The following is a 24,847-nucleotide window of genomic DNA, read 5'->3' on the forward strand; positions in this document are numbered from 1 at the left end:
ATGAGGATGCACCCTATTTGACATGGCAGGGCTGGCCGTGGGGGTAGGGGGGCTGCCCAGGAGAGCTGAATTATGGCAAGGTGTGCCTTCTTAATTCATGCTGGGATGACAGATTAACAGTTCATTTCTTACCTTGATATGGTCATATCAGGGACTCCGCATTTTCTACCTCCCACCACGGTACTTTTATTTCTTATTTGTAGAAGTTACCAGTGACATAGGTGTATAGATTCTGATGACCATTAACAATCTAAACAGCTTGTTCGAGGTGTGCCCTGAAATCCTGCCTGCTCTCCACATAGTTTTATTTAGTTGAAGAGATAAAAGGACAGGCAAACTGACTGAAGCTTTTCTATGCAGAAGGAGAGGGGGAAACTATGTGTTTCACTTATACTAAGAAGTCATTTTCCCCATTATATTAGAACCAAAATCATTGATTCTGCCTGGCAATCATTTTTAAAGGTTTATGTCAGTATACATGGTGATTACAGAGGCATACATGTATATACAATATTTATAAATACATATATATGTAGCTATAACAGAGGTTAAAGAAGTGAAATGTAAAATGTTTCAAATTGACACCTGCTAAATATCTTCTTTTATCTCTTATGAACACTTCATAAGTCCTTCATCTCTGGCACTGAGGTGGACCAGTTTGAAAATTACAATGGTAGGTCCATTGTAGAAGAATTATGCTATTTGTAAGATGCTTATTTCTCTGGCAAATTTCTATGGCTCTTCTGTTGGCCATAACAAAGTAACTCATGAAAGAATGGATCCCAGATTGGATTTCCATCCCACAAGAGAAATCTCCATCCATAAAAGAACTAGATGGTGAGCTGTGTTGAGTGATGTACACATTGTGGGCCACTCAACTGGTAATACCCAGGGACATCTTTCATGAATATGTAAGGTCTAATCCACCAGACCTTCTGTTCCATCCAATGAGAATTGCTCAAGAGCAATGTGGGTGGGCACAAATGGAATATGGAGTAAATGTGCTTCAAGACAACCTAAGAGATTAAATGCCATGCCTTTCCCCTCTTCTCGTTAGGAGTACTTCCACCTCTCTCCCCATGAAAGTGTAGGGTCCCATGAAAGTGAAGTGATCCTAATTATCATATTGCTAGTCCTTTAAGACCACACAAAATTCTTTCACGGAACTCATGGGTTGTCTATGGCAAAAATCCTCAGACATGAAGAAAATAGGAAAGGTACCTTATTTATTTTGAGAGAAAGTCTAGAACAATCTTTAATGGGCAGACAGAGCCCTGACAGCTTGCAGAGGTCTGTTGGTCACTCTGCTCTCCAACCTTCTGGACTGGTTAAATGAAAACCTTGCCTGGCCTCACATGCTGAGACCAAACATGCCTTTGGATGCCTCTGGATGGTTGTGATTGGCTCTCTAGTCCTTTTGTGGGCTTAAGGTTCAAGATGGAAGCTCTATTCTTCTGTTCTAAAAAGAATTCCATCCAGCTTTCCACCTACAGCCCAGTGGTTCTAGACTTTCTCTCACAGAAAAAGCAACACTGCCAGGGTCTTTTGCATTCATTCTATACCAGTCTTCAAACCAGGGGCTCAAAACTCCTCAGGGATCTTTCTAGAATACTGTGTCTTCTGGCATCGATCTGACTTACATTTGGTGTTTTTTTGTTTGTTTGTTTTGCTTTTTTTTTTTTTTAACTTGGATTTCTTCAATGCAACAGGAAATGGCTGGGGCCATCTCAGAGACTCTGTCTGAGTCTGTGGGTGCCACTGGACAGTTAAATGTCATTCTTTCTGCTCTTTCACATCACTCAAGAGGGGCTTTGCAATATGGGTGTTATCTGTTGCTGGCCTGATGGGTTGGCATATTTTACTATACACCTCTCCCTTGGGTCCCTGGCACTGCTGAACTCTACGGATATGTCCGCACACCTGAGAATGCACTCTTTACCTTCATTTGAGAGTCACCAGGAAAAAGAAAAAGAACCCGAGCTCTTCCACACCTGAGACCCCACTTGTAGCAAAAGGATTTGTGGTAACAAGTAAGTTCTGGAACACACTGTCAAAGTCACTGTGTCAGGTGAGCACATTCTCTTCTGCAGAGTGAAGGAGTGAAGGGGAAGTATGTATGTTGTATGGCTTTTTTTTTGGAACATTCTCTCACACTAGCATACCCTGTAAACAAATACCAGTTTACAGAGCTTTGTTTCCCCACCCCCACCCCCCTGCAATGAAGGCTTTTTGTAACGAAGGCTTAAGAACAACCTGTGCATTAGCAGAACTCCCGAGGGCTATGAAGACGTTTACATCTCAGTGTCTACACAAAATATTTGCATGTATAGGAGCCGAGCCTGTATTATTCAAGGCCTTTGGAGGAATCAATTGTTGGGAATTTGTAGGAGTTAATTTGGTAGGGATTTATTGGGGGGCTGAAAGGAGGGGGTGGTTTGGTTTGCAAGTCTAATGGATTGTGAGAGCCTGCCTCTGTGGAAGGCTGCATTTGTATGGGAGTTTTCAAAACGGGTGGCTCTGGAAGCAAACGCTAAGTCCTGTACCTTTCTGGTCCAGTACATGCAAGCTTTCCTATGAGAGTGTTGTGGAGAGATGGGCAGGGTACAGAGGCCATGTAGGCAACCATGTATTCCACTGTTTTTGATGTTCATTCCTAGAAAATATCTATCATCAAAGGGTATGTTCTTTAAGTTGGCAGATCTGGTGCCTGGAGGTGGCATAGTGAGTCAGGTAACTTTTTTTTTTTCTTTTTTAGTAAAGGGTCATTTGCTGTTGAATTGGTGGACTGGGTGCTGAATCTTCATTTCTTGGTTAATCCAAATGGATATAATTTCAATTTAGTTCACTGACTAAGTCAACAGTGGAAAAATCTCCTTTGAACATTTTTCAGGTGAATATACAGACAGCTCATATATTTAATTTAGGCCAAATCAGGGCATCATTCTGTAATCAGACACGGACTGGGGCCAAAACAGTACAAGGAAGCGTGAGCTAAATGGGAGGCACCTGGGAGGAAGGACATGACCAATGTGTGTCACGTGTTTGGGAAGGAGGTTTCCTACACTGACTCATGGATTCTCCGTCTGTCAATCTGTGACTGTCGCTGTGTCTTTGGACAAGTGCCGTTTGATCTCTGAATCTATGTGGGTCCATTAAAGTGAGGAAGCTAGTTGTCCCTGGCGTGAGGACAACATGAAGATTAAGAGGTGATGCTGATGAAGCTGTCTGGCAGCACCTGGCCTCTCAGTGAAGGCTAGTCATAGCTGCTGGGATGGTCACTATTGGCTGGAACTCACTGCAGACCAGAGCTGCTTCTTGAGAAGCACATTTGGTTGTATGGGTAGCCATGGCGACGTTCTGTGATGGAGGTCACTCATCACTCCTTCCTACACTAACTACTTCACTTTATGAACAGGTGGAACACTCTGGAATAGGAGGTCAACTTGTCCGCTGACAACATTGCTCTTGGATCGTTAAGTAGGGACACAGCACCCCTTGGAACAGCTTCGTTTTGCCCTATAAACCAGGGATTGAAATTATTAATTGTGGGAACAGCTATGTCCCAAGCACCAAGACTTTTGGGGATGAACTCCAGGATACAGTGTTGTATATTTCAGATAAAAGTCTTATAAACTCTCTCCCATGAGTGTTACTAGAAGAGGAGGGTAGTAAGATGCTAGTCACTATTACAGCTTTGTGACTGACTAATCATCTCACTCAGCGTGATCTATCTATGAGGCCATGGGTTTCACATTTGGAGAGTATATTCTATGCCTAGCAGACCCCAGATGCATCTCAATGAAAGCTCTGAGGGTCTGAAGAGGCACCTGTCTTTCCTCTTTGCCTAACCTTCTCATTGCAGCTTAGCAGTTCCAATCCACCTCTGCAGTCACGGCCCACTTCTCAAGAGCTGCCTACCTTCCCTGCCCTTGAGGCTCCAGGCCTAATCTAGCTTGCATGGTGTGTTCCCTTTCCCGAATCTATTTTTTTGCATAAATTGATTAATTCAGCATTTCCTGTGCGATGTCCTGGTGTGGATGTGTCTGTAATAAAGCAATCTTCAAACATCTTCTGCTCTTTCAAGTCTTTGAATATAGATATGCCATGATACCAGGCGTATTTTTAAATATATTGTTACACCTACTTTAAGAAGGGGATCTACTCTTCCTTTTAAATGAGCATGCATATTAAAGCAGAGTCACCTGAATGCTAAATTAATTGTGTGACACGTGTTCTTATCAGAACATGGGCATTCTATCACGACACTAAGTAATGCATCACAGATCTCAATATGTGGGTTTTTTTTTAAAACATGTTTTGTTTATCAGAAACCTCTGCACCTTTTTCTTCAAAGGACTCAATATCCATTTGTATTCTGTGCTGATAGCTACAAATTGATGGCCAGCCGTTATCAAATAAATGTTGATGGAAGGCAGCTACTTAACAGTTTCATCCCACCAAAGGATTTTTGGAAGGATGTGGCCCCTTTAAATCCCAGGCTCTCAGCGACCAGAAGCAGCCCCTGTCTATAGGTTTCTGAGTTGGAAGATGGGGATCACATACCTGAAAAATGACTCCCTACAGAGACTGATAAGCCTCTATTAGCAAAATATTCTCAGCTTAACCCCCAAACAAGAACCCTGGGCAATTTTACAAGCATAGTAACAACTGATGGCACAGTTGAACTCTGGCTAACTCGAAATGTTTGACAAGAACCCAGATGCCATTGGGGTATGATTAACCATTCTACTAGGTTTCCTACAAACTCTCAGTCCAGAGTCATCATTGCTTTAGCGGTTGGCATCGCTGTGGGCTGAAGGTGCCACTTCCCCAGCTTCTGCCACCGAGTGACTGTGAGCAACCTGAAAAGATTGTTCTGGAGAAGATAAACACACCACACACACACACACACACACACACACACACACACACACACACTCTTACACACTCTCTCTTTCTCTCTCTCTTACACACACACACACACACACACACACACACACACAAATTCTGGGAGAACCCACAGCTCCGCAAGCATTCATATGTCAGCGGGTTATTATTTTATCACCGAGGATTAGGAAAGCAATGTTGACAAACGGCGTCGTGCCTTCAAATATTACACCAGTGTTGTTAACATTAATTCCTTTATGCATCTCTTTCATCTTCTCTGAATTATGTACTGATGCCCCCCAAAGTGGCATGAAAGTCATTTGCTGGTGATTGAAGTGCTCAAGGGGGAAAAAAAACCCCAACCTCCCCAAAACCTTTCTTATCAGTTTAAAAATCTTTTATCTTCTATCAGCAGCACAAACTTGTTTACTAATGAGACCTCACTAATGTGGCTCTGTCTCAGGCTGATGGTATGCAGACTTTTGAAAAGCTGATGAGCCCGAAGTGGGAACTTGTTATTAAACTGTCGCCACATCTGATGGCATAGAGATGTCACTCAAAGGTTGCCATTGGAACAGCTGAAAAGGAAATCCTCCAAAAAGCACATGAGGTAGTGGGCATGGGACCAACGAGATATTGTCAGCACTTAATTGTGTGTCTGAAAAGAAGATAAAGCAAGAGCCAGTGGTTGTGCACATGGCACGGGCAGGGAGGATTTGCCGAAAGCACACAATTGGTCTTTGGGGCAGCAAAGGTGGCCTTTGTACCCTGTACTGTGTTCTTTTAGAAAGCCCGGGGCACTGGCAGTAGAATTTGGGTTGTAAAGTACCCTAAAGCCGATAGCAAAGAATTGAAGCGTGCATGTGTGGAACACTGGGCTTTTAAAACTACTGAAGCATAGGTACCAAATGTACCTTTCTACAAAACCAGCCCAACTGCAGTCACTTGCATATCCTAACCAGGGAGGATATGTCTCCTCATGATCTACACATTAGCTTGATTCTGGATTGGGATGACTTCAGAATTTCCTCACAAAAGCACCATTTCCAGAAAGCAAGCACACAGTCCACCTCACGTTTAGAAGGCCACAGTGGCAACGTGCCACATTAGGAATCGGAAGATCTCTGGTTTTCACTTTCCTGAGTGGCCTCCCTTGGTCTTGTCTCGGGATTGGCAAGGCTGTGGGAGGCCAGCCTGCTGTGAAGTTAGAACCACTGTCTGACGAGAATCATGTACAGTTCAGGGAGGAGGGGGAGGAAGAGAAGTTGAAGGAAGAGGAGGAGGGAGAAGAGGAGGAGGAAGAGGAGGGGAGAAGAGGAGGAGGAAGAGGAGGAGGAGAAGGAGGGGTGAATTTGGGGGTGAGTTGATTGGATTCTCTCAGCCACCACGTAGAAGTCTGTGGCAAGTCTCCTGGCCACTCGTAGCTTTATTTGTCACCTACAAAATAAAATGAAAACCCAAGAGACAGCCCAAAGTTTATCCAGAACTCCATCTTCACCTAGACTGTGCAGAGAGCTGAGGCCAAGCTATTGTGTGGCTTGTGTTACCTGAGAGATAGTCTCTGTGTTCTACTTAGCTGTTAAAGGCCCTCTGGCTGCCCACCTCCTCCTTACAGACTGCAGAGGGATGCCATAACTGCCTGACAGGTATTTAGATAAACACACCTGGTGCTCAGCTAATGGCGATGAAGAGTAACAACTCACAAAAGGGAAACCAATTGAGAAAGAAGTCACTGAATCCAAAGTAGTCACTGGTTTTTGTGGGGGTCGGGGAGAGGCAGAAGGAGCCAAACGCACTGAGGGACTTCAGGAAGTCACAAATTGTTTGTCATTATTCAATTATGCTCCAATCACAGGTCATATGTTCAAATCCTGGACGGGTGGGACCTGTCCATCCGTCTCAAGTGGCTAGGCCTTATCTAACTTCCAGTCTGCCTCACGTGCTCCTCCACACCTCTCCTACAGGCAGGCCACGTGGCTTCATTTGACCAATGACCACAGATTCCCAACACAGAGACAGACCCACATCAGAGAAAACCCAAGTGGGCTTCTTAAAACTTTGCTAAAATTGTAAGTTCTTGGGATCCTGGTTCTCAAAGCGCCCCTGGCCCCACTGATTCTACATTTACAGGGATGTTCTTCCATGGACAATCTAAATTGACACAACTTAAACCCTGTAGGGGCAGGGAAAAAAAATGATTACATTTGAGTTGATGTAGGGGTAGGAAAAAAAATGATTACATTTGAGTTGATACAGAAAACTATCTCCCTCATAAGCAAAGCATCCCTTATGTTTTCCTGAAGGTGACATTTTGTGGTGACCTTTTGGTCCTTGTTTGTGACAGCACACCCTGTCAGCTGACAGCAGGTTGATCCATCAGGAACTGTCCCCCCTCCCTCATTAATGATCACAGGATAGCAGATAAACTGTACTGGTTTTAAATTAGAGCTGTGCTCACCGTGCCTCCCTATGAACGGACACCTATTATTTTTAATTATGGCTTGCAAAGCAAAGTGAGCTCTTGCCCTCTTTATTAACATCTCTGGCAATATTCTGTCAGTTGGGATGACTTCGTACCGCATCAGCAGACACACCCCTAGCTAAAGCCTCAACCATTACTCCAGAAGAGACTAGACATGATCGGTGCTGCTCACAGAGACTTGCATTTTGAAGTGGGCTGGAAGGAAACATGCCTCCCACCTTAGGCCATATCTTGTTGTAAATCGGAACAGATATGACATTTAGAGAAGTGTTTTCTGGATGAATTAATAGACACATCAGCATAGGGAGATGTGAGACTCTGTGTGTGTGTGTGTGTGTGTGTGTTTAAACATCTCAACAGTGTTGTTAACCCATTCCACTCCGTAGGAGCACCCTGAATAAAAAGAATACAGGAAAGATCTGGCACCAGTCTCTCTTGAGCCTTCCACTTGATGGGCCATAATCAAGAGTTGTTGGTTTCTTTTGGACAGAAGGTTCTAGAGAGCTCTCGGAGTCAAATTATATTGCGCATTGAGAAGTCAAAGGGTCGGATGGATTTGTTCTTGTGTGTTGGGGAGTATGGCATCTCTTTCTCTGTGCTGAAATGGCGTCTGGCATGATAGATTGAAACGTGTCTTTATTTCCCAAGCCTTTTTCCTCTATGAGGTGTAAAAAGTCACACCAGCTTTACAAGCAGAGTTTATGGACTTGTTTTTCCACAGCTGTCACACATCATACTTCTGCAGTCCTGGGCTTGGAGGAGAGCCCTTTGCCACGCTGATGTCCAAGTGGAGAAAGGCTAGCTAATCTCCAGATAGCCAAAGTGGCATTGTCTTGTCACTCATTTCATAAAAAATAATTGCTTTTCTTTCTTCTCTGCCTTTCAGCAACAGGGAGCTGCAACCACTGTCTACTGTGCAGTCGCCCCAGAGCTGGAGGGCCTCGGAGGGATGTATTTCAACAACTGCTGCCGTTGCCTGCCATCCGAGGAGGCTCAGAGTGAAGAGACAGCCCGGGCCCTGTGGGAACTCAGCGAGAGGCTCATCCAGGACCGACTAGGCAGTCCATCCAGCTAATCGGAGCCCCATAATCTTGGGCAAACCCCCACCCATGCTTTGACCCTCATCACAGTCAGCCCCATCATCCTGGGTGCCCAGAACCTCCAGTGCAGGGCAATGAGCGTATATAAGAGCAGCTGTAATCAATGGAAGAAGATTATAACTAGCGGGAAGCCAGGAATTTCAAGGGACAGGGTTAGTCATGTGTCTGCTTGCTTTTCTGGTGGTGGTCTGCTTGAAAATGGAAGCATGGTTAGCATGTAGGTTCCCTTGCTCATTGTAGAAGCACACATGATTCTCTATCAATCTTAGAATAACCTAATATCCCCTCGACCCACCTAACTGCCACCACTGCCATTGTTGCCACCCAAGGCTGGTTTTCTCCTGTTAACGGAAGAAAAAAAATGCACATTCTTCACTTCTCCATGCTGAGTTCAATCCTGGAGGCCATGTTTCATACTTCCCTACCACATCTGAACAGGCGTGGCAACTTGAGAGAAACTCAGTACCTCATTCCAACAAGAACCAATGCAAAGGTGCCATCAGAGGGAGGGCAGAGTCAGTGTGCGGAGATGGCGGGTCCCAGAAGCACCATTTGCTGTCCTCCTTGCCAAAGTTACACAAGCAGTTCTTTAGCGATCATAACAAGTACATTTTACATTTTGCAAATCATTCCCTAGATACACAGGCGGGCAAGGAAGGAGGCAAGGCATCTTTAAGATACAGGGGATATGCTTGAGGTGGGAAACAGGGAAGTAGTTCCCTCCAGTCTTCACTCACAGTTCCAAGAATGACTTCTTTAGTGACTGTCCCAACCTCTCAGTCCTCCAGAGTTCGCTTCCCCTGGTTCCCCCCATCCTATGCTTAATAAAGAACATGCTTGACTATGGTTGCCTGAAGTGTGTATCGTTTGTTTGTTTGAATGTTTGTATCAGTAATCTTTGTTCTGTTTTGTTTTTGTGTTTGTTTTCTTTCTTTTTTCTTTTTTTTCTTTTTTAGAAAAGAAATCTAGAGGAAAAATAAAGCGCTTCTTGTAGACGCCAGGAAAACACAATTCTTGATTCTTCTCTGAGTTCGAGTTTAGTTTTTGTGCTTTGTGGGCCGAGTCGTCTCATGGGATAAGCATGCCAGCATCATATTTTCTGTGAGAGAAAGAAAGAAGAGAAAAGTGACTGTGGTGCGATTTCACTTTAATTATGGTCACTCTTAACTTGCAGACATTATTTCGGTCCTCCAGGGATGGTTCCTGGAATTATCAGTTGCTTGAGAAAAACCCACTCTCTCCACTTACACCCTGATCTCCAGGCAAGGGGGCACAGAGATGACTTTAAGTAAATTAATATGCCCCATGTGTTCTAAGGACCAGGCCTTTCATGCATTAATTGCCTGATATAAGAACCTTCAAAGCTACATTCTGAAAGACAAAATTTAAGGTCAGCAAGATACAGAAGAGTCCTATGTGACATGACAGACTCTTTCGTTAAACACAAAAAAGGTGAGGATGGAGATTTTCATGTCACACTGTTTCTCCTCCTCCTCCTGTGATGGCAGCTTCAGACCAGCCAATAACACAGATCTCTGGGCCTCTGCCTCTAGGTGGGTCATGTGAAGTACCATTGCTCTTCAGCTCCTCACAGCCTAGCTGCAGCCTCCCATGCCATCTGAGTCATCCCAGAGGAGAAGAAACTCCACACTTCTTTCACAGAACTATAAGGAGTAGTACAGATCTGTACATTTTTTAAGCCTTCAAATCTCAGGATTATTGGTTACGAAGCAAAAGCTAGCTGACGGCACTCCTTTCACCGAGTCGGAAACATTTCCCCCACAGCCTCATCGTTCTCTCTTAATTAGAACCCCAGATGCCTTGGGCCATGCTATGTCCTTGCACTTTCTTCCTTTCCCGTAGAACATCCCCTAGATTTCTTGTAGCCCTCGGACATACCAAAAACACTCCCAATTCAGGAGCTTTCAGTTTACTGCTCCTTCTGTGGGAATGATTTTCTCACATAAAAGTTTGTCTCTGACTGACTTCAGCTCTCTGTTCAGATGTCACCTGTTTCAGATGAGGTAGTGTGTCTGGCCACTTCATTCATGGTATCACTGCAATGACCCTTCCCTCCTTAATGTTTCTCCTTTCAAAAACAAATAACATTGGACAAGTAGCAATCATCCTTTTCCTTCCCCCATAGTATAAGCTCCATGAAACTTGGGATATTTGTTGAGTTAGTTAAGGGTATGGACAAACCATACCCATTTTTTTTTTTAATTGAACAAGGGATAAAACTAAAGATAAAGCACCTTTTCTATAGCCTATGCTTTATGAGTATTAGTTGAGACTGAAAGGCGGCTCCATCTACTGTCAAATCCATGTACCCTCCACTACACACCCTTTTTCTGGGTTGACTGGAGACCAGAAATGTCTACACATTCCATTTAGACAAGGGATGAGTTACTCACAAAGGAAAACTAACTTTCTTCCTACCTAAGGCTATCCTGCTACATGGCTCTCCTGCTAGAGCCAATGACTGGTATAAGCTTTAGCAATGCTTTTCATACCTGCCACTGACCCAGCAATACTGGCTTCTGTTCTACCCAAATAGCCTTCCTCCCCTAACTCTGTTCCAGTTGTAAGCAAGTCTGTTCCCAGCCTGGACTTAGCTATGGGTGGACTCGATGTCCAACATTCTGATGAAGCCAATAGAATACATCCACCAAGAAGAATAACCCAACCATTTTTTTGGTCATTTTCTGCCACGTTCCTCTCTGTCCCTGTCTCTTTAAGTCCAAAAAAGAAGGCATCTGGTTTCCACATCCGTGCCTGAGAGACCTTGCTGCCACTTATCAATCGAAAAGCAACTGAGGCAATGGTCTCAGCCTGCGGCTTGTGGCTTTGCTCTTTCAGAATGAGAAGATGGGCAGTTTTATTTCGAACCTCAATGAAGAGGAGGCCTGATTACTTTCATCAAGGTCAGTGGTAGGCCAGAAGGTCTCAGATTGCAAAGTGCCTGCCAATTCTTACCACTAGTACTCACCGCTTTTAGAAGTTTATGTTAAAAAACAAAAACACACAAAAAAAGCCAAACCCTAAAATAACAGTACCTATGTACCTTGTGCATTGACTCTGTGCCTCCTAAGATACTCCAGTTTGTTGCTGAAATCACTTCAGAACACTAAGTAAGTGAGGTCATTACATATGATCAGTGGGTGCTGATCTGAACTGCTGAATTCATGAAAGGAGCTACCACCAACAAAGATGACTCTTAGAAAAAGGAAGCCTAGCTACACCACTAAATTTAAATACAGGTTATGTCCCCTCCCAAATTACCTCTTGAGTCTTTGCTCTTGGCTCAAGCATTTGATTTTGTATACCTTCTCTTCTTTCCCCCACAAAAATCATCTTGTTTTTCCCCTAGTCTTTCTATGCTGTTAATAGATGCTTCGTATATCATTTGGGTGGGCTATCCTTATAGGGCCATGTTTCTACTATGGGACACTCAGGGAATGTCTAGTTTGTACTGTTAGAACCAATGGTCCTGTGAAGGTTCTATGCCCCAGTGTAGGGGAATGCCAGGGCCAGTAAGCAGGAGGGGGTGGGATGGTGAACAGGGGGAGGAGGAAGGGAAACGGGATTGTTTTAGTTTTTATTTTTTCTTATTTTCTTTTCTTTCTTTCTATTTTTTTCTTTTTTCTTTTTTTCTTTTTTTCTTTTGTGGAGGGGAACCTAGGAAAGGAGATATTGTAAATAAGAAAACATCTAATAAAAAAAAAGAGTCTATAGCCCTAGCATTGGTTTGCATGGAGCCCAAAAAAATCTCCCAAGACTGGTATGTTTCAGTGATGGCATGCTGACCAGAAGCATGTGTGTGTGTGTTTACAGCCTTGTCAACGCTGTGTGCTATTTACTCTTTCACAGTTATTTCAACATCATCTTGTTGCAAGCTATATCTACTTATGCATACTATTCCCTAGCAGCCAGCCTCTTTATTTAAAGCAGAAACATCTGTCCTTCCTTTTCCCCCACAGGGTAGAGTTCAAAATTTTAGTGAGCATGGAAATTCAGAGTGAGTATATGGAGAGAGGATTTGGGTGGGAAAGTGTCCCATTTTTACTATATATTCAAAGAGCATCTTGTTTTTCTTCCTTTCTGATCATCAGTGCAGCAAGCCAGTGACCTCATCTGAATCTAGTACCCAGACCAGAATGAGCACCACAAATGTCTTCGCTTCCCATTGGCTCTTGTGTTCACAGCACTAGCTGGGGGTCCCCAGAGGGCCACATCTTGACAGCTGACAAACTGTCTGCATTTATTAGATGTCATTGATGCCGTACTAATCAAAGATATTGTCTATTTTCTTGCTGTTGTATTTATGGGACCATCTCCCACTCCATCTTTGAGCAAGGAAGCAAAGCTATTTTGAATGGATGAAGTATGAATATGCAAATGGCAACTCTTCTCTAGCCACTCACTCACAGAGGAGAGAGAGAGAGCAAGGCCCTGTCTCTAACCCCAAGGAGTTTCCTGGGAACTTTGTTCTCTGGATTTGAGTGGTGTCTCATTGGATGCTGGGCATCCTGATGGAGAAGACCCAGTTTCACTGGGTTTCATTTCCTAAGTGTTTGAGTGTGTTCTCCCAACAGCTTACTTGCAAAGTTGTCTGTGTGGAGGTTCATCTCCCACTACCAGTCACCAATGTGATTCTTCCTTTTCCTTTAAGGAAGCCTTTGGACCCTGAGGCCATAGCTTCTTGTGCGATTTTGTGCTCTGAGTCTATCTGTCTCTGACCCAATTCCCTGTGTACACAGCATTTGGGGATTGTCTTGTCCTCTGTACCGCACCTCCCAAGCTTTATTTTCTACTTCTAGAGATCTATAAAACATTGAAAAAGAGTTCATTAAGTCTTATTCTGAGCAGACTAGGGGGGTGTCTCAGCAGGTGAGAGTGTCTGCGACACAAGCATGAGGTCCTGAGTTTAAATCCCAACCATCAAGGCAAAGAAAGCAGTCATGAGTAGCCACAAATGCCAATGACTCCAGGGGTTCTTGGCACCCAAGATAGAGGATTGCTGGGGCTCTCCAGCCACCAGTTTAGGTCCAGGTACAGTGATGCACTCTGTCTCAAGGAAGTGAAGCAGAGAGTCATTGATCAGGACACTCAACATTCTGGCCTACCTCTACAGTTACGGGACATGTGTGTGCACACACCACACATATATAGCACACCCAGTTTCCACATGTGTTATAGAAAAGGATTTGCCTGCACGTGTTTTCTCCTTTAAATCCTTTGAATGAGATTTATGCAGTTGGTTCACTTAAGAAGTCCTATTGAAAGAGCACTGATCTTAAAAAACGACTGTGGAAGCATTCGCCTTTGAAACAACATGCATTTCTGCTTTGCTGAGAGAACTCAATTGCATGCTTTGTGTTTCAGCTTGAGTGGCAGAAATCAGGAAAATACATACAACCACACTTGCCTCACAACAACCAGTTGAAACATTCTATTTTCTTCTATTTTGGAAATGTATTTTCAAGTTTATTTGTGTCTTGCTCCCTCCATAAACATATATATTTTAAAATAAATTCCTTTTATATCTTTCCATGTGTTTGTGATCTTATACTCCGTAAAATATATATATATATATGTATATATATATGTATATGTATATATATGTATGTGTGTGTGTATGTATATATAGATATATGCCTTAATTTATGACTTGTTGTTGCTGTTGTTATTGTTAAGATCTTTCCCCACAGAGGTTTTGTTTTAGAGATAGATTGGGAAACACATCTACATAAGGCTCTTGAGAGAGGTGGTTGCTTTTTTAAAGTACCAGGAGACTGCAAATTCCAAACCATACTTAACACTTTCTGGGTCTTAGTAGCTACAGACAAGTGACTTGTCTCGAACTGCCCGCATGGCTGGCTTTTACCTCTACTGTGTGCAGGGGCAGTGCGGGGAGAGGGTGCGGTGTGTGGTGGGCTCACACATGTTTTGCATTCAGGTGGGCTAGCCCCTTGATGGGCTTATTTTCCTCAGTTGACCTGCCTGCCCGGCACTTAGCAGCATGAGTCTTGGGAAGAGATACCGGGAAAGTTCCTGGGTGAGGAATGCTCCTTCCACCTGGATTCAAGGCAAGAGAAGTACAGGAACCCTGTATCAGCGGAAATAAAAACCGGCTGAATGCAGAAAACGGAAAGGCGCCAGCTGAAGTTTGGGTCAGCTGGACCGCCGGCCTCGGCCTTGGTGCTCTCTCTGTTCTGCTGCGTAAGAAGCTCTGGGGAGAGTCTGAAGGCTTTCCTGGCAGCCTTGGGACTTGGTTGGGAGTCTGCCTGGTATGCTGAGACAGCCCTCCCCTCCTTTCTCCCTCCTTTCAGAGTCAGTTCTGGGGACCTCTACCGGGGCTGGCCTAGATTGGAGGGCCTATAAGATAAAGTGCTTGGCTTTTCGCAGCTTTCATGGCTGCCTTCAGATTCATTTCGGGAGGCTGTGGAGATCTTCCCCGGATAGGTAACTAAAACATTCAGATGTTTCTCCCTGTTTGCTGTCGAGAATTTTCTAACACAAACGCCTCCGTGGATACTATCATGTTCCCATTCAACAGTGGCAATAGAGACGAAGAGCTGTTGTTGAGAATAAAATAGTCAATAAAACCGCAAGGATCATTACGGATAGGGCAAATCAGGGTGCAGGAGATGGTTCGTCTGTAAAGTGCACGGTACACATTTGTGAAGACTGAGTTTGAGCCCCAGAATGCGTGTTTTAAAAAGCAAGGCATTTGCTTGTAATTTGGTACTTGGGAGAAGTGAAGACAGATGGGCAAGAGGCCCTGGGGCTTAATGACCACCTGAGCTGAATCAAGTTGGTAAGCCCCAGGGCAGCAAGAGACCTTATCTCAGAAAAAGAACAGAGTATGATCAAAGAGGACACTGGACATTGCCTTATGACCTGCAGCCACATGCCTACACACATATGAAAAGGCACACACAAAACGGTACCAATACCCTGGCCCAGAAACCCAGCTTCTTCGTATAAATCCTAAAACAGCCATTCTAGAAGCCTGGGCAGTTGCGAAGTATGAAAGTGGCTGTGGTATGCATGGGTGCGTGCGTGCATGCATGTGTGTGTGTGTGTGTGTGTGTGTGTGTGTGTGTATGTGTGTGTGTGTGTGTGTGTGTGTGTGTGTGTATTTCAGTCCCACCTCACCCCCCAGGACCACAAGTTTAGAAGAAGAAAACTACAAACTGTCCTACAACCTCTACACATGAGCCACGGCTGGTGTACACACACACACACACACACACACACACACACACACATACACACACGTTTAAGAAAATAAACACTTCAACTGTATTCATCCTCAAGTCTTTTGAGCATAGGCCACTGTGTTCTGATACCTAATTGTTAGCAGCAGCATCCCCCAGGCACCGAAGGAAATATGCCTCTTGAAGCAATAACAATGACAGTCATAGGGAAACGTGGGCTCTTCTGACATGTTTGCGTTGGAAGACAAGCCTTTCAAGTACTGTGTAATAATGCCAGGGCAGGAGTGAGGTCGATTTAGTGATACTTACAAACTGCTGGTAACAATCTAAGCTAGGATGTTGTTAGGTATCTGTGCACCCACCTAAACATTTTTAAATTGTTTGTGTGTGAATGTGTGGTGTGTGTATGTGGAAGCTAGACGTTGACTTTGAGCATCTTCCTCTATGATCTCAGCTTATTTTTAGGACTTTTCACTTTCTGGAGCTCACAGTTTTAGCAAGGCCAGCTGGGCAGGGAGCCCTACCAGGGATCCACCTGTCTCCATTCCCCCATGTCTGGATTTGCTCTTCTTTGCCATGGTTCCAAACGCAGCTCCTCAAGCTTGCATAGCAAGCACATTGATAGCACTTCACCCTTGGTGTCATCTCCCCCCACCCTATCCATCCATCTATACAAGGAGATGATACAAGGAGGGAAAGGCGGGAATAAAAGTGCTTCTATCTGCTGGACAGAAATGGGCTGATGTTTTTGATTTGCTCTTATACCTAGTTCCCTCCTGCAACCTGAGTCTCAGTTGTGTCGCTTTTCGAAGAGCAAGAGTCGTAGAAACAAGAAAACACGTCAGCAGTCACACGACATGCCTGTGTCTAGGAGGCTGACGGCTAGGCTGTGAGCTGACTGGGATGCAAAACTGATTTTCCAGAAAGATGTCTGAGCTCAGGGACTGACAGAAATGGAATGATTTTTTTTTAAGGTTCATAGGCACCGAGTGGAAGATTTAGGTATGAAGAAAAATGTATCTCAAAATCAAAATCAAAGTGATTATTATCATTTCATTAAAAAAAAAAAAGTAACCAAGAAGTTGCCTACAATTCCTTTCAGAGCTTTCTATAGTAGCAGCACCTCTGTGTGGCTTCAACCAGGGGATATTTAAAAGGCACTCTCCTCCCTAGAGTCTGACGTTCTACCAAGGTTATCTCACATAGTGTATTTCTCCCACTCCTCACCTCTCTTCCTCAGTGGCAGTCCTATTAACCTTGAACATTTACAACCAACTTCAGCAAAACCTGCCTGCTGTGTGCATGTCTGAGGAGCCCCTTCAGACACTGTGTGTTATGATTGCCTGCTCAATTTGTGTTAAATAATAAGCCCAGACCTTGAGTTCTTTTCTCCATCTCATGTCTACACGTGGGAAGTTTTTAAACAACAGACTCAGGAGAGCAAAAGAATACTTGTACCCATCAGCAAACCTTGAATAAGGTCATTAGATATGGCAGTGAGTGATTGGCAGGAGCTGGGGAGAAACTTGAGTAGGTGAAGTACAAGCCTGGGATGCTGAGAGCAGATCTTTAGCATTCATATAAAAGCCTGGTGTGGTGACATATGTCTGTAGCCCCAGAACAGGAAGAACAGAGGCAAGAGTATCCTCTGAGCTCACTGAACAGCCAGTCTAAGATGAAATAGCAACTGCAGGGTCTCTGAGAGCAAAACGTAAGGCAGAGAGCAAGAGAGGCGGGGGAATACTATGTTAAACTCTGGTCCTCACACATGAGAGCACTTGTTGGTGAACACACCTGCTTATCAACATGCTCACACCCAGAAAAAAAAAAAACGGTAATGTTGATAGTTTTTGAGTGAAGAGAAATTCTGAGCAGATAACTGCATCCTTCTCCGAATCCGATAACAGAATTGCTTTGGGCTTAGATCATTTCTAGAGTTGTTTAAATTCTGCTGGAGGTGACTAGAGCTAAAAAAAAAAAAAAAAAAAAAAAAAAAAAAAAAAAAAAAAAAAAAAAAAAAAAAAAAAAAAAAAAAAAAATGAGCCTCTAACCCAGCATTCTCCGTGATGGCACATACCCCATCCATACCTAGTTGCAAGATGGAGAGAAAGCACGCTAGGGTTGAGCTAGACCTGCTTGGGATGATAAAGTATCAGTCATTTCACCCAGCTGTGAACTCTATGAACCATAAAACCAACCTGCTGGGCAAGAGGTGCTCACCTGTGCAGTGGTGGCACAGGGGGTGTGGAGGTAACCAACCACTCTCTAATTTCCCTCCATAGGAAGGAACTCATGCCTGGAACTGTAAAGCCTGGTTAAACAGCCAATGCCTATGGAGTTCAAAAACCTAAGGAAGACATTTACTCCTGTTTAACTAAATCTCTTGTTTATATCCACAGGCAAAAGTTACCCTCAGCCTCAGTCAGAGAGGCCTCTTGTGCAGTGAGTGTTGGGGCCCAAGATGCTTGAAATAAGTGAGAATTGAGGGCTCATCCCCAAACAAGGCATTTAGCCTATCCCTTCTAAGGCTCAGGGAACATTATTGAAGAAGAGATTGGAAGTAGGTAAGAGCAGGCAGATAGAGCGAAGGACTGCAGACACTTTCTTCTAAATCCAGTTGTAATCATTATGATCATGATTTCAAAATGCTGCAGCTACCAACCTTAAGACTACACAAGACTGGTCCTTTTGATGTCCAACAAGGAACAGGGAGAGACTCACAAAACTATACCTTATCAATGAACTCTTATTAATGAACTATTGGCTATTGATAAATTCTGGGAGAGAAAGAACATTGTTCTCAGTTGTATTTATGCTAATCCCACTAGGAGTCAAACTCATGGTTAAACAGACGACCCTAGTTAAACTCAGTGGCTTGCATACAAAACAAATAGATACAAACATGAGAAAGAGATCCTGTAGGGAGTAGGAAGGTAGGCAGGGGAGAGAGGGAGATGGGAAAAATTAGTGGATGACAGTGGTCAGTGTGCTAAGTGCGTGTGTGAAATTATCAAAGAGGAAATTTGAAAAAGAAAAGAAGAAAGTAAGGAAGGAAGGGAAAAAAGACAAGATAACACCAAGAGTAGACTTTTGTCTTCAACAGACATCATGGCCATGGCAGAAGTCAGGCCATTTTCTGTTTACACTTAGATCTCCAGATCAGAATGGGCTGTTTTGTCCCCCTGGCAACAGGTTTTAGTGTGGCCACAAAATAAAGCAATAACTCAGTTGTCAGAGGACAGTCTTGTGGGCACCCACCACTCATCTGGAAGGCAGGCATTTTGCAGGGTGTCTTTTTGATGGCCTGTTAAAGAGCTGCCTGACCCTTCCTCTGCAGTGAGAGCTGTCTTTCTATTGTCTGTGGAATTTGTTCTATGTGTTGAGGGAACTGCCAGCCCTGGCAGTGAGCAGGGGAGCTATAAAAGTGTCAGAATATTATGAACAGCCTGAAGACTGGGGCCCGTTGTTCTGCACTGGGCAGTGAGGGAGGGCTAATGGTGTGCAGCACGTGGGCTGTGTGGTGTTACCTCCATCCATCTGTGGAGAGGGGAGGGAGGATATGGCAGACACAAGCAGGGCGTCAGCCTGCAGCTCCAGATGTGGGACAGTTGATTCAGCCACCATCAAGGGCAACGGTAGTCTGCAGAGGGTCTAGGGAAAATCTGCACTAGTATTCCTCGTCTCCACTTCAGAATGAAAGATGCTGGGTTTAATCTTGACCAAGTAGTGATAGAGTTCCTATATTTGCTTTCTTCTAGAACAACCTGCTTTCTGCAACTGGGAATTGACAGTAGTCCACATATTATTTTAACTTTATTTTTATAGACCGTTTGCATGCAGCATTAAGCATGCAACCCGACCATCCAATTAAAAGGAAGCCTTATCAATTCGCAGAATAGTGCTCACAGAAAAAAACATGATTAAAAACACCACTCTGAATCCTCCATTCTTAAGAGGTGAGCATCAGTCACTCAGGGCACCTGTGAGCGTTTAGCTAACAGTCTTGTAAATACCCAGTAGACATATCCATGTTTGGGGAACTTGTAGGCAAGTTCTCACTTGGAAAGCCAGCCTTAAATTTTATTTAGTTAATTTTCCAGAATTGAATTTCAAAGAGTTTTTCAGAAGACTGCATGCAGGAGATGATGAAGGCAAGAACGGTGTTCTGTGGCATATCCCTTTGGCCTAGACGTCTGTCCTTGGCCTAGTTAAGGCAGGCTTCTCCTATGGGATCTCACAAAGGGGCAGAGGTAGCTCACAGGATGTGTGACCTGCAGATGGGGCTCAGAGTGTGTGCAGTCCCGTGGAGGAGGTCTCAGGTGCAGGAAGTCAACCTGGACTCTGTCTCACCTGGCTGGGTGGTCTTGAGTCAAGTGAGCAAGACTGTTGACTTGAAGGAATTCTGTGATTCCAAGAGGCCACATTATCCAGGGGAATAATCACAGGTAGGATCTGATTCTAACAGCTCAGAAGGCTGGGAAGTACAATGATCCTTCTTGTGCACAATTGACCTGAAAATGCCCCCTCCACCAAGCTCCTTTTAAAGACTGAAAACAAAAAATCAGCTAAGAAGGCAGCTTCATTCATAAAATGTTTGATATGCAAGAATGTAGACCCAAGTCTGATTCCTCAGAGCCCCCATAAAGAAATAGGGATGGTAGAGAATGTCTGTAATTCCAGGATTGGGGACATAGAAACAGGATCACTGGGACTTTCTGGCTAGCTCCTCTAGCCAAACTTGCAAACTCTAGGCTCACTGAGAGATCCTGTCACAAAGAGTAAAGGGAAAAGTGACTGAGAAAGACTTTGAACTTTGACCTTTGGACCTCATTCACATGTGCACATGCATCCACATATAAGCACGCACACACACACACACACACACACACACACACACAAAATAAAAATATCCATAATATATATAAAAGTAATTCTCATAAATTCACTGTGAAGACCATTTTTTTCTGAACCTGGAGATTTCTTCCAAGACAAATATCCTAGCCCAGATTTCCAATATTACATTTTAAATTTCATGAACAACCAATCTCAGGAATTGTCTCTTGGGTGTGATGTACCTTGTTTTCTTTAAGGGTTTATTTTAATTTTTTAACTTAAATGCATGTATATATGTCAGTGTTAAGTATATTGGTGTCATCAGCCTCCAGGAGAGGGCATTAGATCCCTGGAGCTGGAATTGCAGGTGGTTGTGAGCTGCCCTCATGGCTTCTGGGAACCAAAGGCACATCCCCTGGAGAGCAGCAAGTGCTCTTAACTATGGAGCCATCTCTCCAGCCCCTGAGCTGGTTCTTTTGAGACAGGGTTCCTCACTGGTTTGGGCTCACTAAGCTAGGCTGGCTATCCAGCAAGCCCCAGGGATCCACCTATCTCCACTTCACCAGCCTTGGGATTACAAGCGTGTGCCACTGGGCCTGCCTGCCTCTTTTCTGTGGGATCTGAAGATCAAACTCAGACCCTCTCGTTTGCATGCTAAGCACTTTACTGGCTGAGCACTCAAATATTGATTTAAAAAAATTCATTGAAAAGCAAATTAAAGTGAGGAATGTCATTTTCTTCTCCAGGCACATTAGTTTTGCCTCTAGTGAAACCTGAGCATGACAGCAGGAACAGCCCAGGTACTATGAACACCTCAGTGAAAAATCAGGAAGCCAACAGTTCAGATCTGTAACTTGCCCACTCTTTGTCAATGAGCTCTTCTAGGGCAGGGTACGGACATTTGGAAAGCTAGGCCCTTGTTGGGGCTATTGGATTTGGTGGGCAAGGTTGAAGAAAGGAAAAGGTCACCATGTTGATATTCTATCCTGGTTCCTTGGGTACAAGTGGATGAGAATTCTCTGTACATATTTTGTGTGTGTGTGTGTGTGTGTGTGTGTGTGTGTGTGTGTGTGTGTTTTAACTAATTATCAGACATAAACCAGAAAGAAGTCTCACTAAGAACTCTGTTTTAATGGTAAGGGAAGTAGACGGGCATAGAAATAAGAATGACCCACATGATGGATCCAAGAGCTCTCCTGTCCTATCTGTGCCTCACTCAGAGGAGCTGGGTCCCCATTGGAAGCACATTGGCATTTGATAGCTACATAAGTGGCTTTAGACCTATGTATGTAAAATGGAATAAGATGAAACCACAAATTCTGCATTCATTAAGCATTTTAAGACATGCATCCCACAGCATGCGGGGTTGCTACATTGGTAAAACGCTTGCCTTGCAAGCACGAGGACACGAGTATGATCCTCAGAGCCCATGCATTAAAAAGGACGGGCATGTCGACATGTGTTTGGAATCCTATTACCAGGGAAATGGAGACAGGGAAATCCCTGGAGGGTTCACTGACCAGTCAGCCTACCTTTCGGAAAGACGTCCAGACAAGTGAGAGACTCTGTTTCACAAAAATAGTACATGATGTCTGAGGACTGAAACCTGAGGTTGCTGCCTGGCCTTCACATGCCCATGCACACATGCATGCACACACCTACATTCACACACACACACTCACACATCACAGACCTACCCCAGCACCTGTCAGTTCCTTCACTCACAAACAACCTTGTTGCCACCAAGGTCCCAGAGGCTATTTACCACTGACCTTGGCTGAAGGCAACACTTCTCTTCACACTTGAAAGCCACACACAGCACTTTCTCCAGGGATCGTCAATTGTGAGACTTATTTGTAAGATATCAAGCATTGTTAGTTCAGCACAGGCCACCCAACTAATTTCCTTTTTGCCCTCGGCCAGATTACAAACAAAGACCCCAGAGACGTCTGGAAAATTAATGTATTAAAAAAAAAAGACTAGCTTGATAATGCGTGTGATAGTAAGATAAGTGAATATGTTCAATATCTTATAAAACAGTTGGCAATCACACAATGGAGTGTTCGTTGTGAGTTTGTTAGCATGTCTCATTACACCCTTTTTTTGCAAATAGTTGTCAAATAGTGTATTATTCATGAACCAACATGCTTTAATTACTGTTAGTGCATATTTAGTTGTCAAGCGGGAGTTAGAGTTGTCTATAAATCCCAGCTTCCAACTCTGCTAGAAGATGTTCCCCCAAGAAGGAGCCACAAGCTGAGGTCCTCCAGGCTTGCAAAGATAGCTAGGAGAAGGAATTCCCCTTCTCTATCATAGAACAGGGCTGGTAGCTCCTGGCTTTGGGTTACCCAACAAAGAACTAGCTTTCAAGGCCATCAGCCATATATGCCACCCTGTGCCCAAGCCAGTCCAGATACAAGTCATTCGTGACCCCATTCTCTTTATGATCTTGCACCCCATTCTCTTTATGATCTTGGCCTTTAAACTTAATGTGCAGTGGGATAAGAGCAGACAGAGGAGCAAGAATGTTGCTAGATATGTTCTTTTACCTGCCCAGCACTCATCAGGAAGCAGGCCCTTCCCTCAGGGTATCATTGGTCCAAGGGAGATAAGTGTACCCTAGAGAAAACTCAAAACAGAGCCTGAAGCCAACATCATCTGGACCAGTTGAAACTAAGTTTACAGGCAGATGCATGAGCCATTATAACAAGGGCTGAAAGAAGCAACCCCTTGCCTTTTGAGGTGGTTCGTTACACAGCTAAATCTAGCCAATATACATGTCATATGGGAAGTCTTTGGCATGCCCCCATAATCCTCAAAACAAAGATGTCTGCTTACTTGTTTCCTTTTTCTAGAGGGTGTATGAACAATAGAGATATCAGCTCAAAGTCACAAATTAACTTCTAAAAAAAATGAGCCTTAGGTTGAAGGCTGCAGGGACAGCTATTTTAACTAGAAGGCTTGATTCACCACATCAAGCTGCTTCTCATTTGGACAAACCTGTTCATGGGTTTAGGGGATGAAAGACACAAGGACCCTCAATAATGAACAGCAATTCTACACTTCAGTGTTGAGTATTTTAGGCTAGGTACCCAAATCCTTGATTGACAGGGTAGCTATCATATTAGAAATTGTGAAGACAGTGATGGTCATTTGAGCTTGTAAATGGCTAAATGTCACAAGGTGGATCAGGTGGATAGGAGTATCAGGAGTTCAAAACCATCCTCAGCTACAAAGTGACTTTGAAGTCAGCCTGGGCTATCTATATGAGACCCTGTGTCAAAAAAAATGGAGTTATCATGCCCAAGGGAATATGATAACTGTAGTATTAGCTCCAAGAGAAGTGACACTTATTATTGTTTGACCTGTCTGACAATGGAGTGGGAGAACCAGGATCAGAAGGATGGGCATGGAGTGCCTCCAGCCTGCACTACCAGACAAGCTTTCCCACAAAACAAGTTCTACCCCTTCATCTCCCAAGATAGCCTTTCTCAACTTTCCCTACCCTGGCTTCCTAGAGCCAGCTTGGCTGAAACCACAGGCTGTGTTAGAGCTCTGCCTGTAGTCCTGGAATGAACTTCAGACAAGCATCTGCTTTCAACATAACTACCTCTCTACATGGGTACAGAGAAATACATGAACATCTGGGGTTCTGATGGACTATTCCGACTGATGATTGTGCACAAGTTGTGCCCAACCCTAGCCCACACCATTTCACCCTCAATTGAAGCATCATATCTCTCCTTATTTCTTTTCTGGGTACCCTGAGGGTAACTCCTACATATCCATTAAAATCTACAACTCAGTGGAGTCCTCAGGTAACTTTCCAGAGTCATCCAAGCATGTCTGCCTCTAGTTCCACCAAACCCTGCCTTTCCTCTACTGTAAATGTCTGTGTCATAAGGATTTGTTGGTCCCATCTTTCTCCATGTCCCACACATCCATGAATATACAAAAATCCCCAAAAGTCTTACCCTGGTGTTCAGATTTGAAACACCAGAAGACTTGAGTGGCATTGCCTGGACTAGCCTCTGAGGTGGAACTAGAGGTCTGCATCACCTTTCTTACCCCTGAGTACATCTTCTAATTCCCTCCTTCCTTGTTGTCCAGGCCTCTGTAGCACATCAGAAGATTCTCCATCCCCCTCTTTCTGATAAAGTTCAAAGATCAACACTTCCCACACCCCCTTGCTTCTGTCTCCCAAGTGCTAAAATTATAGGCAGAAACCAACATATGAAGCTGAAGTTTCTTTTCCCTCTTTTCCTTTCCTTTCCTTTCCTTTCCTTTCCTTTCCTTTCCTTTCCTTTCCTTTCCTTTCCTTT

The 24,847-nt window shown here is 43.9% G+C and overlaps 2 protein-coding genes across 2 annotated transcripts in view; one reads left to right on the plus strand and one right to left on the minus strand.

Annotated features, from left to right (window-relative positions):
• Wwox (WW domain containing oxidoreductase) overlaps positions 1 to 9,316 on the plus strand; it is a 922,329-nt gene extending 913,013 nt beyond the window's left edge. Inside the window, exon 9 of the mRNA XM_031341509.1 lies at positions 8,256 to 9,316. Within this exon, the coding sequence (XP_031197369.1) occupies positions 8,256 to 8,444 (189 nt within the window). The 3' untranslated portion in view covers positions 8,445 to 9,316. The remainder of the gene's footprint in view (positions 1 to 8,255) is intronic.
• Positions 9,313 to 24,847, minus strand: part of Maf (MAF bZIP transcription factor) — a 361,015-nt gene continuing 345,480 nt past the window's right edge. The window contains exon 3 of the mRNA XM_031341511.1: positions 9,313 to 9,568. The gene's annotated coding sequence lies outside the window, so the exon portion shown is untranslated. The remainder of the gene's footprint in view (positions 9,569 to 24,847) is intronic.

The sequence above is a fragment of the Mastomys coucha genome, unplaced genomic scaffold (assembly GCF_008632895.1).
Source record: "Mastomys coucha isolate ucsf_1 unplaced genomic scaffold, UCSF_Mcou_1 pScaffold22, whole genome shotgun sequence".
Classification (NCBI taxonomy): Eukaryota; Metazoa; Chordata; class Mammalia; order Rodentia; family Muridae; genus Mastomys; species Mastomys coucha.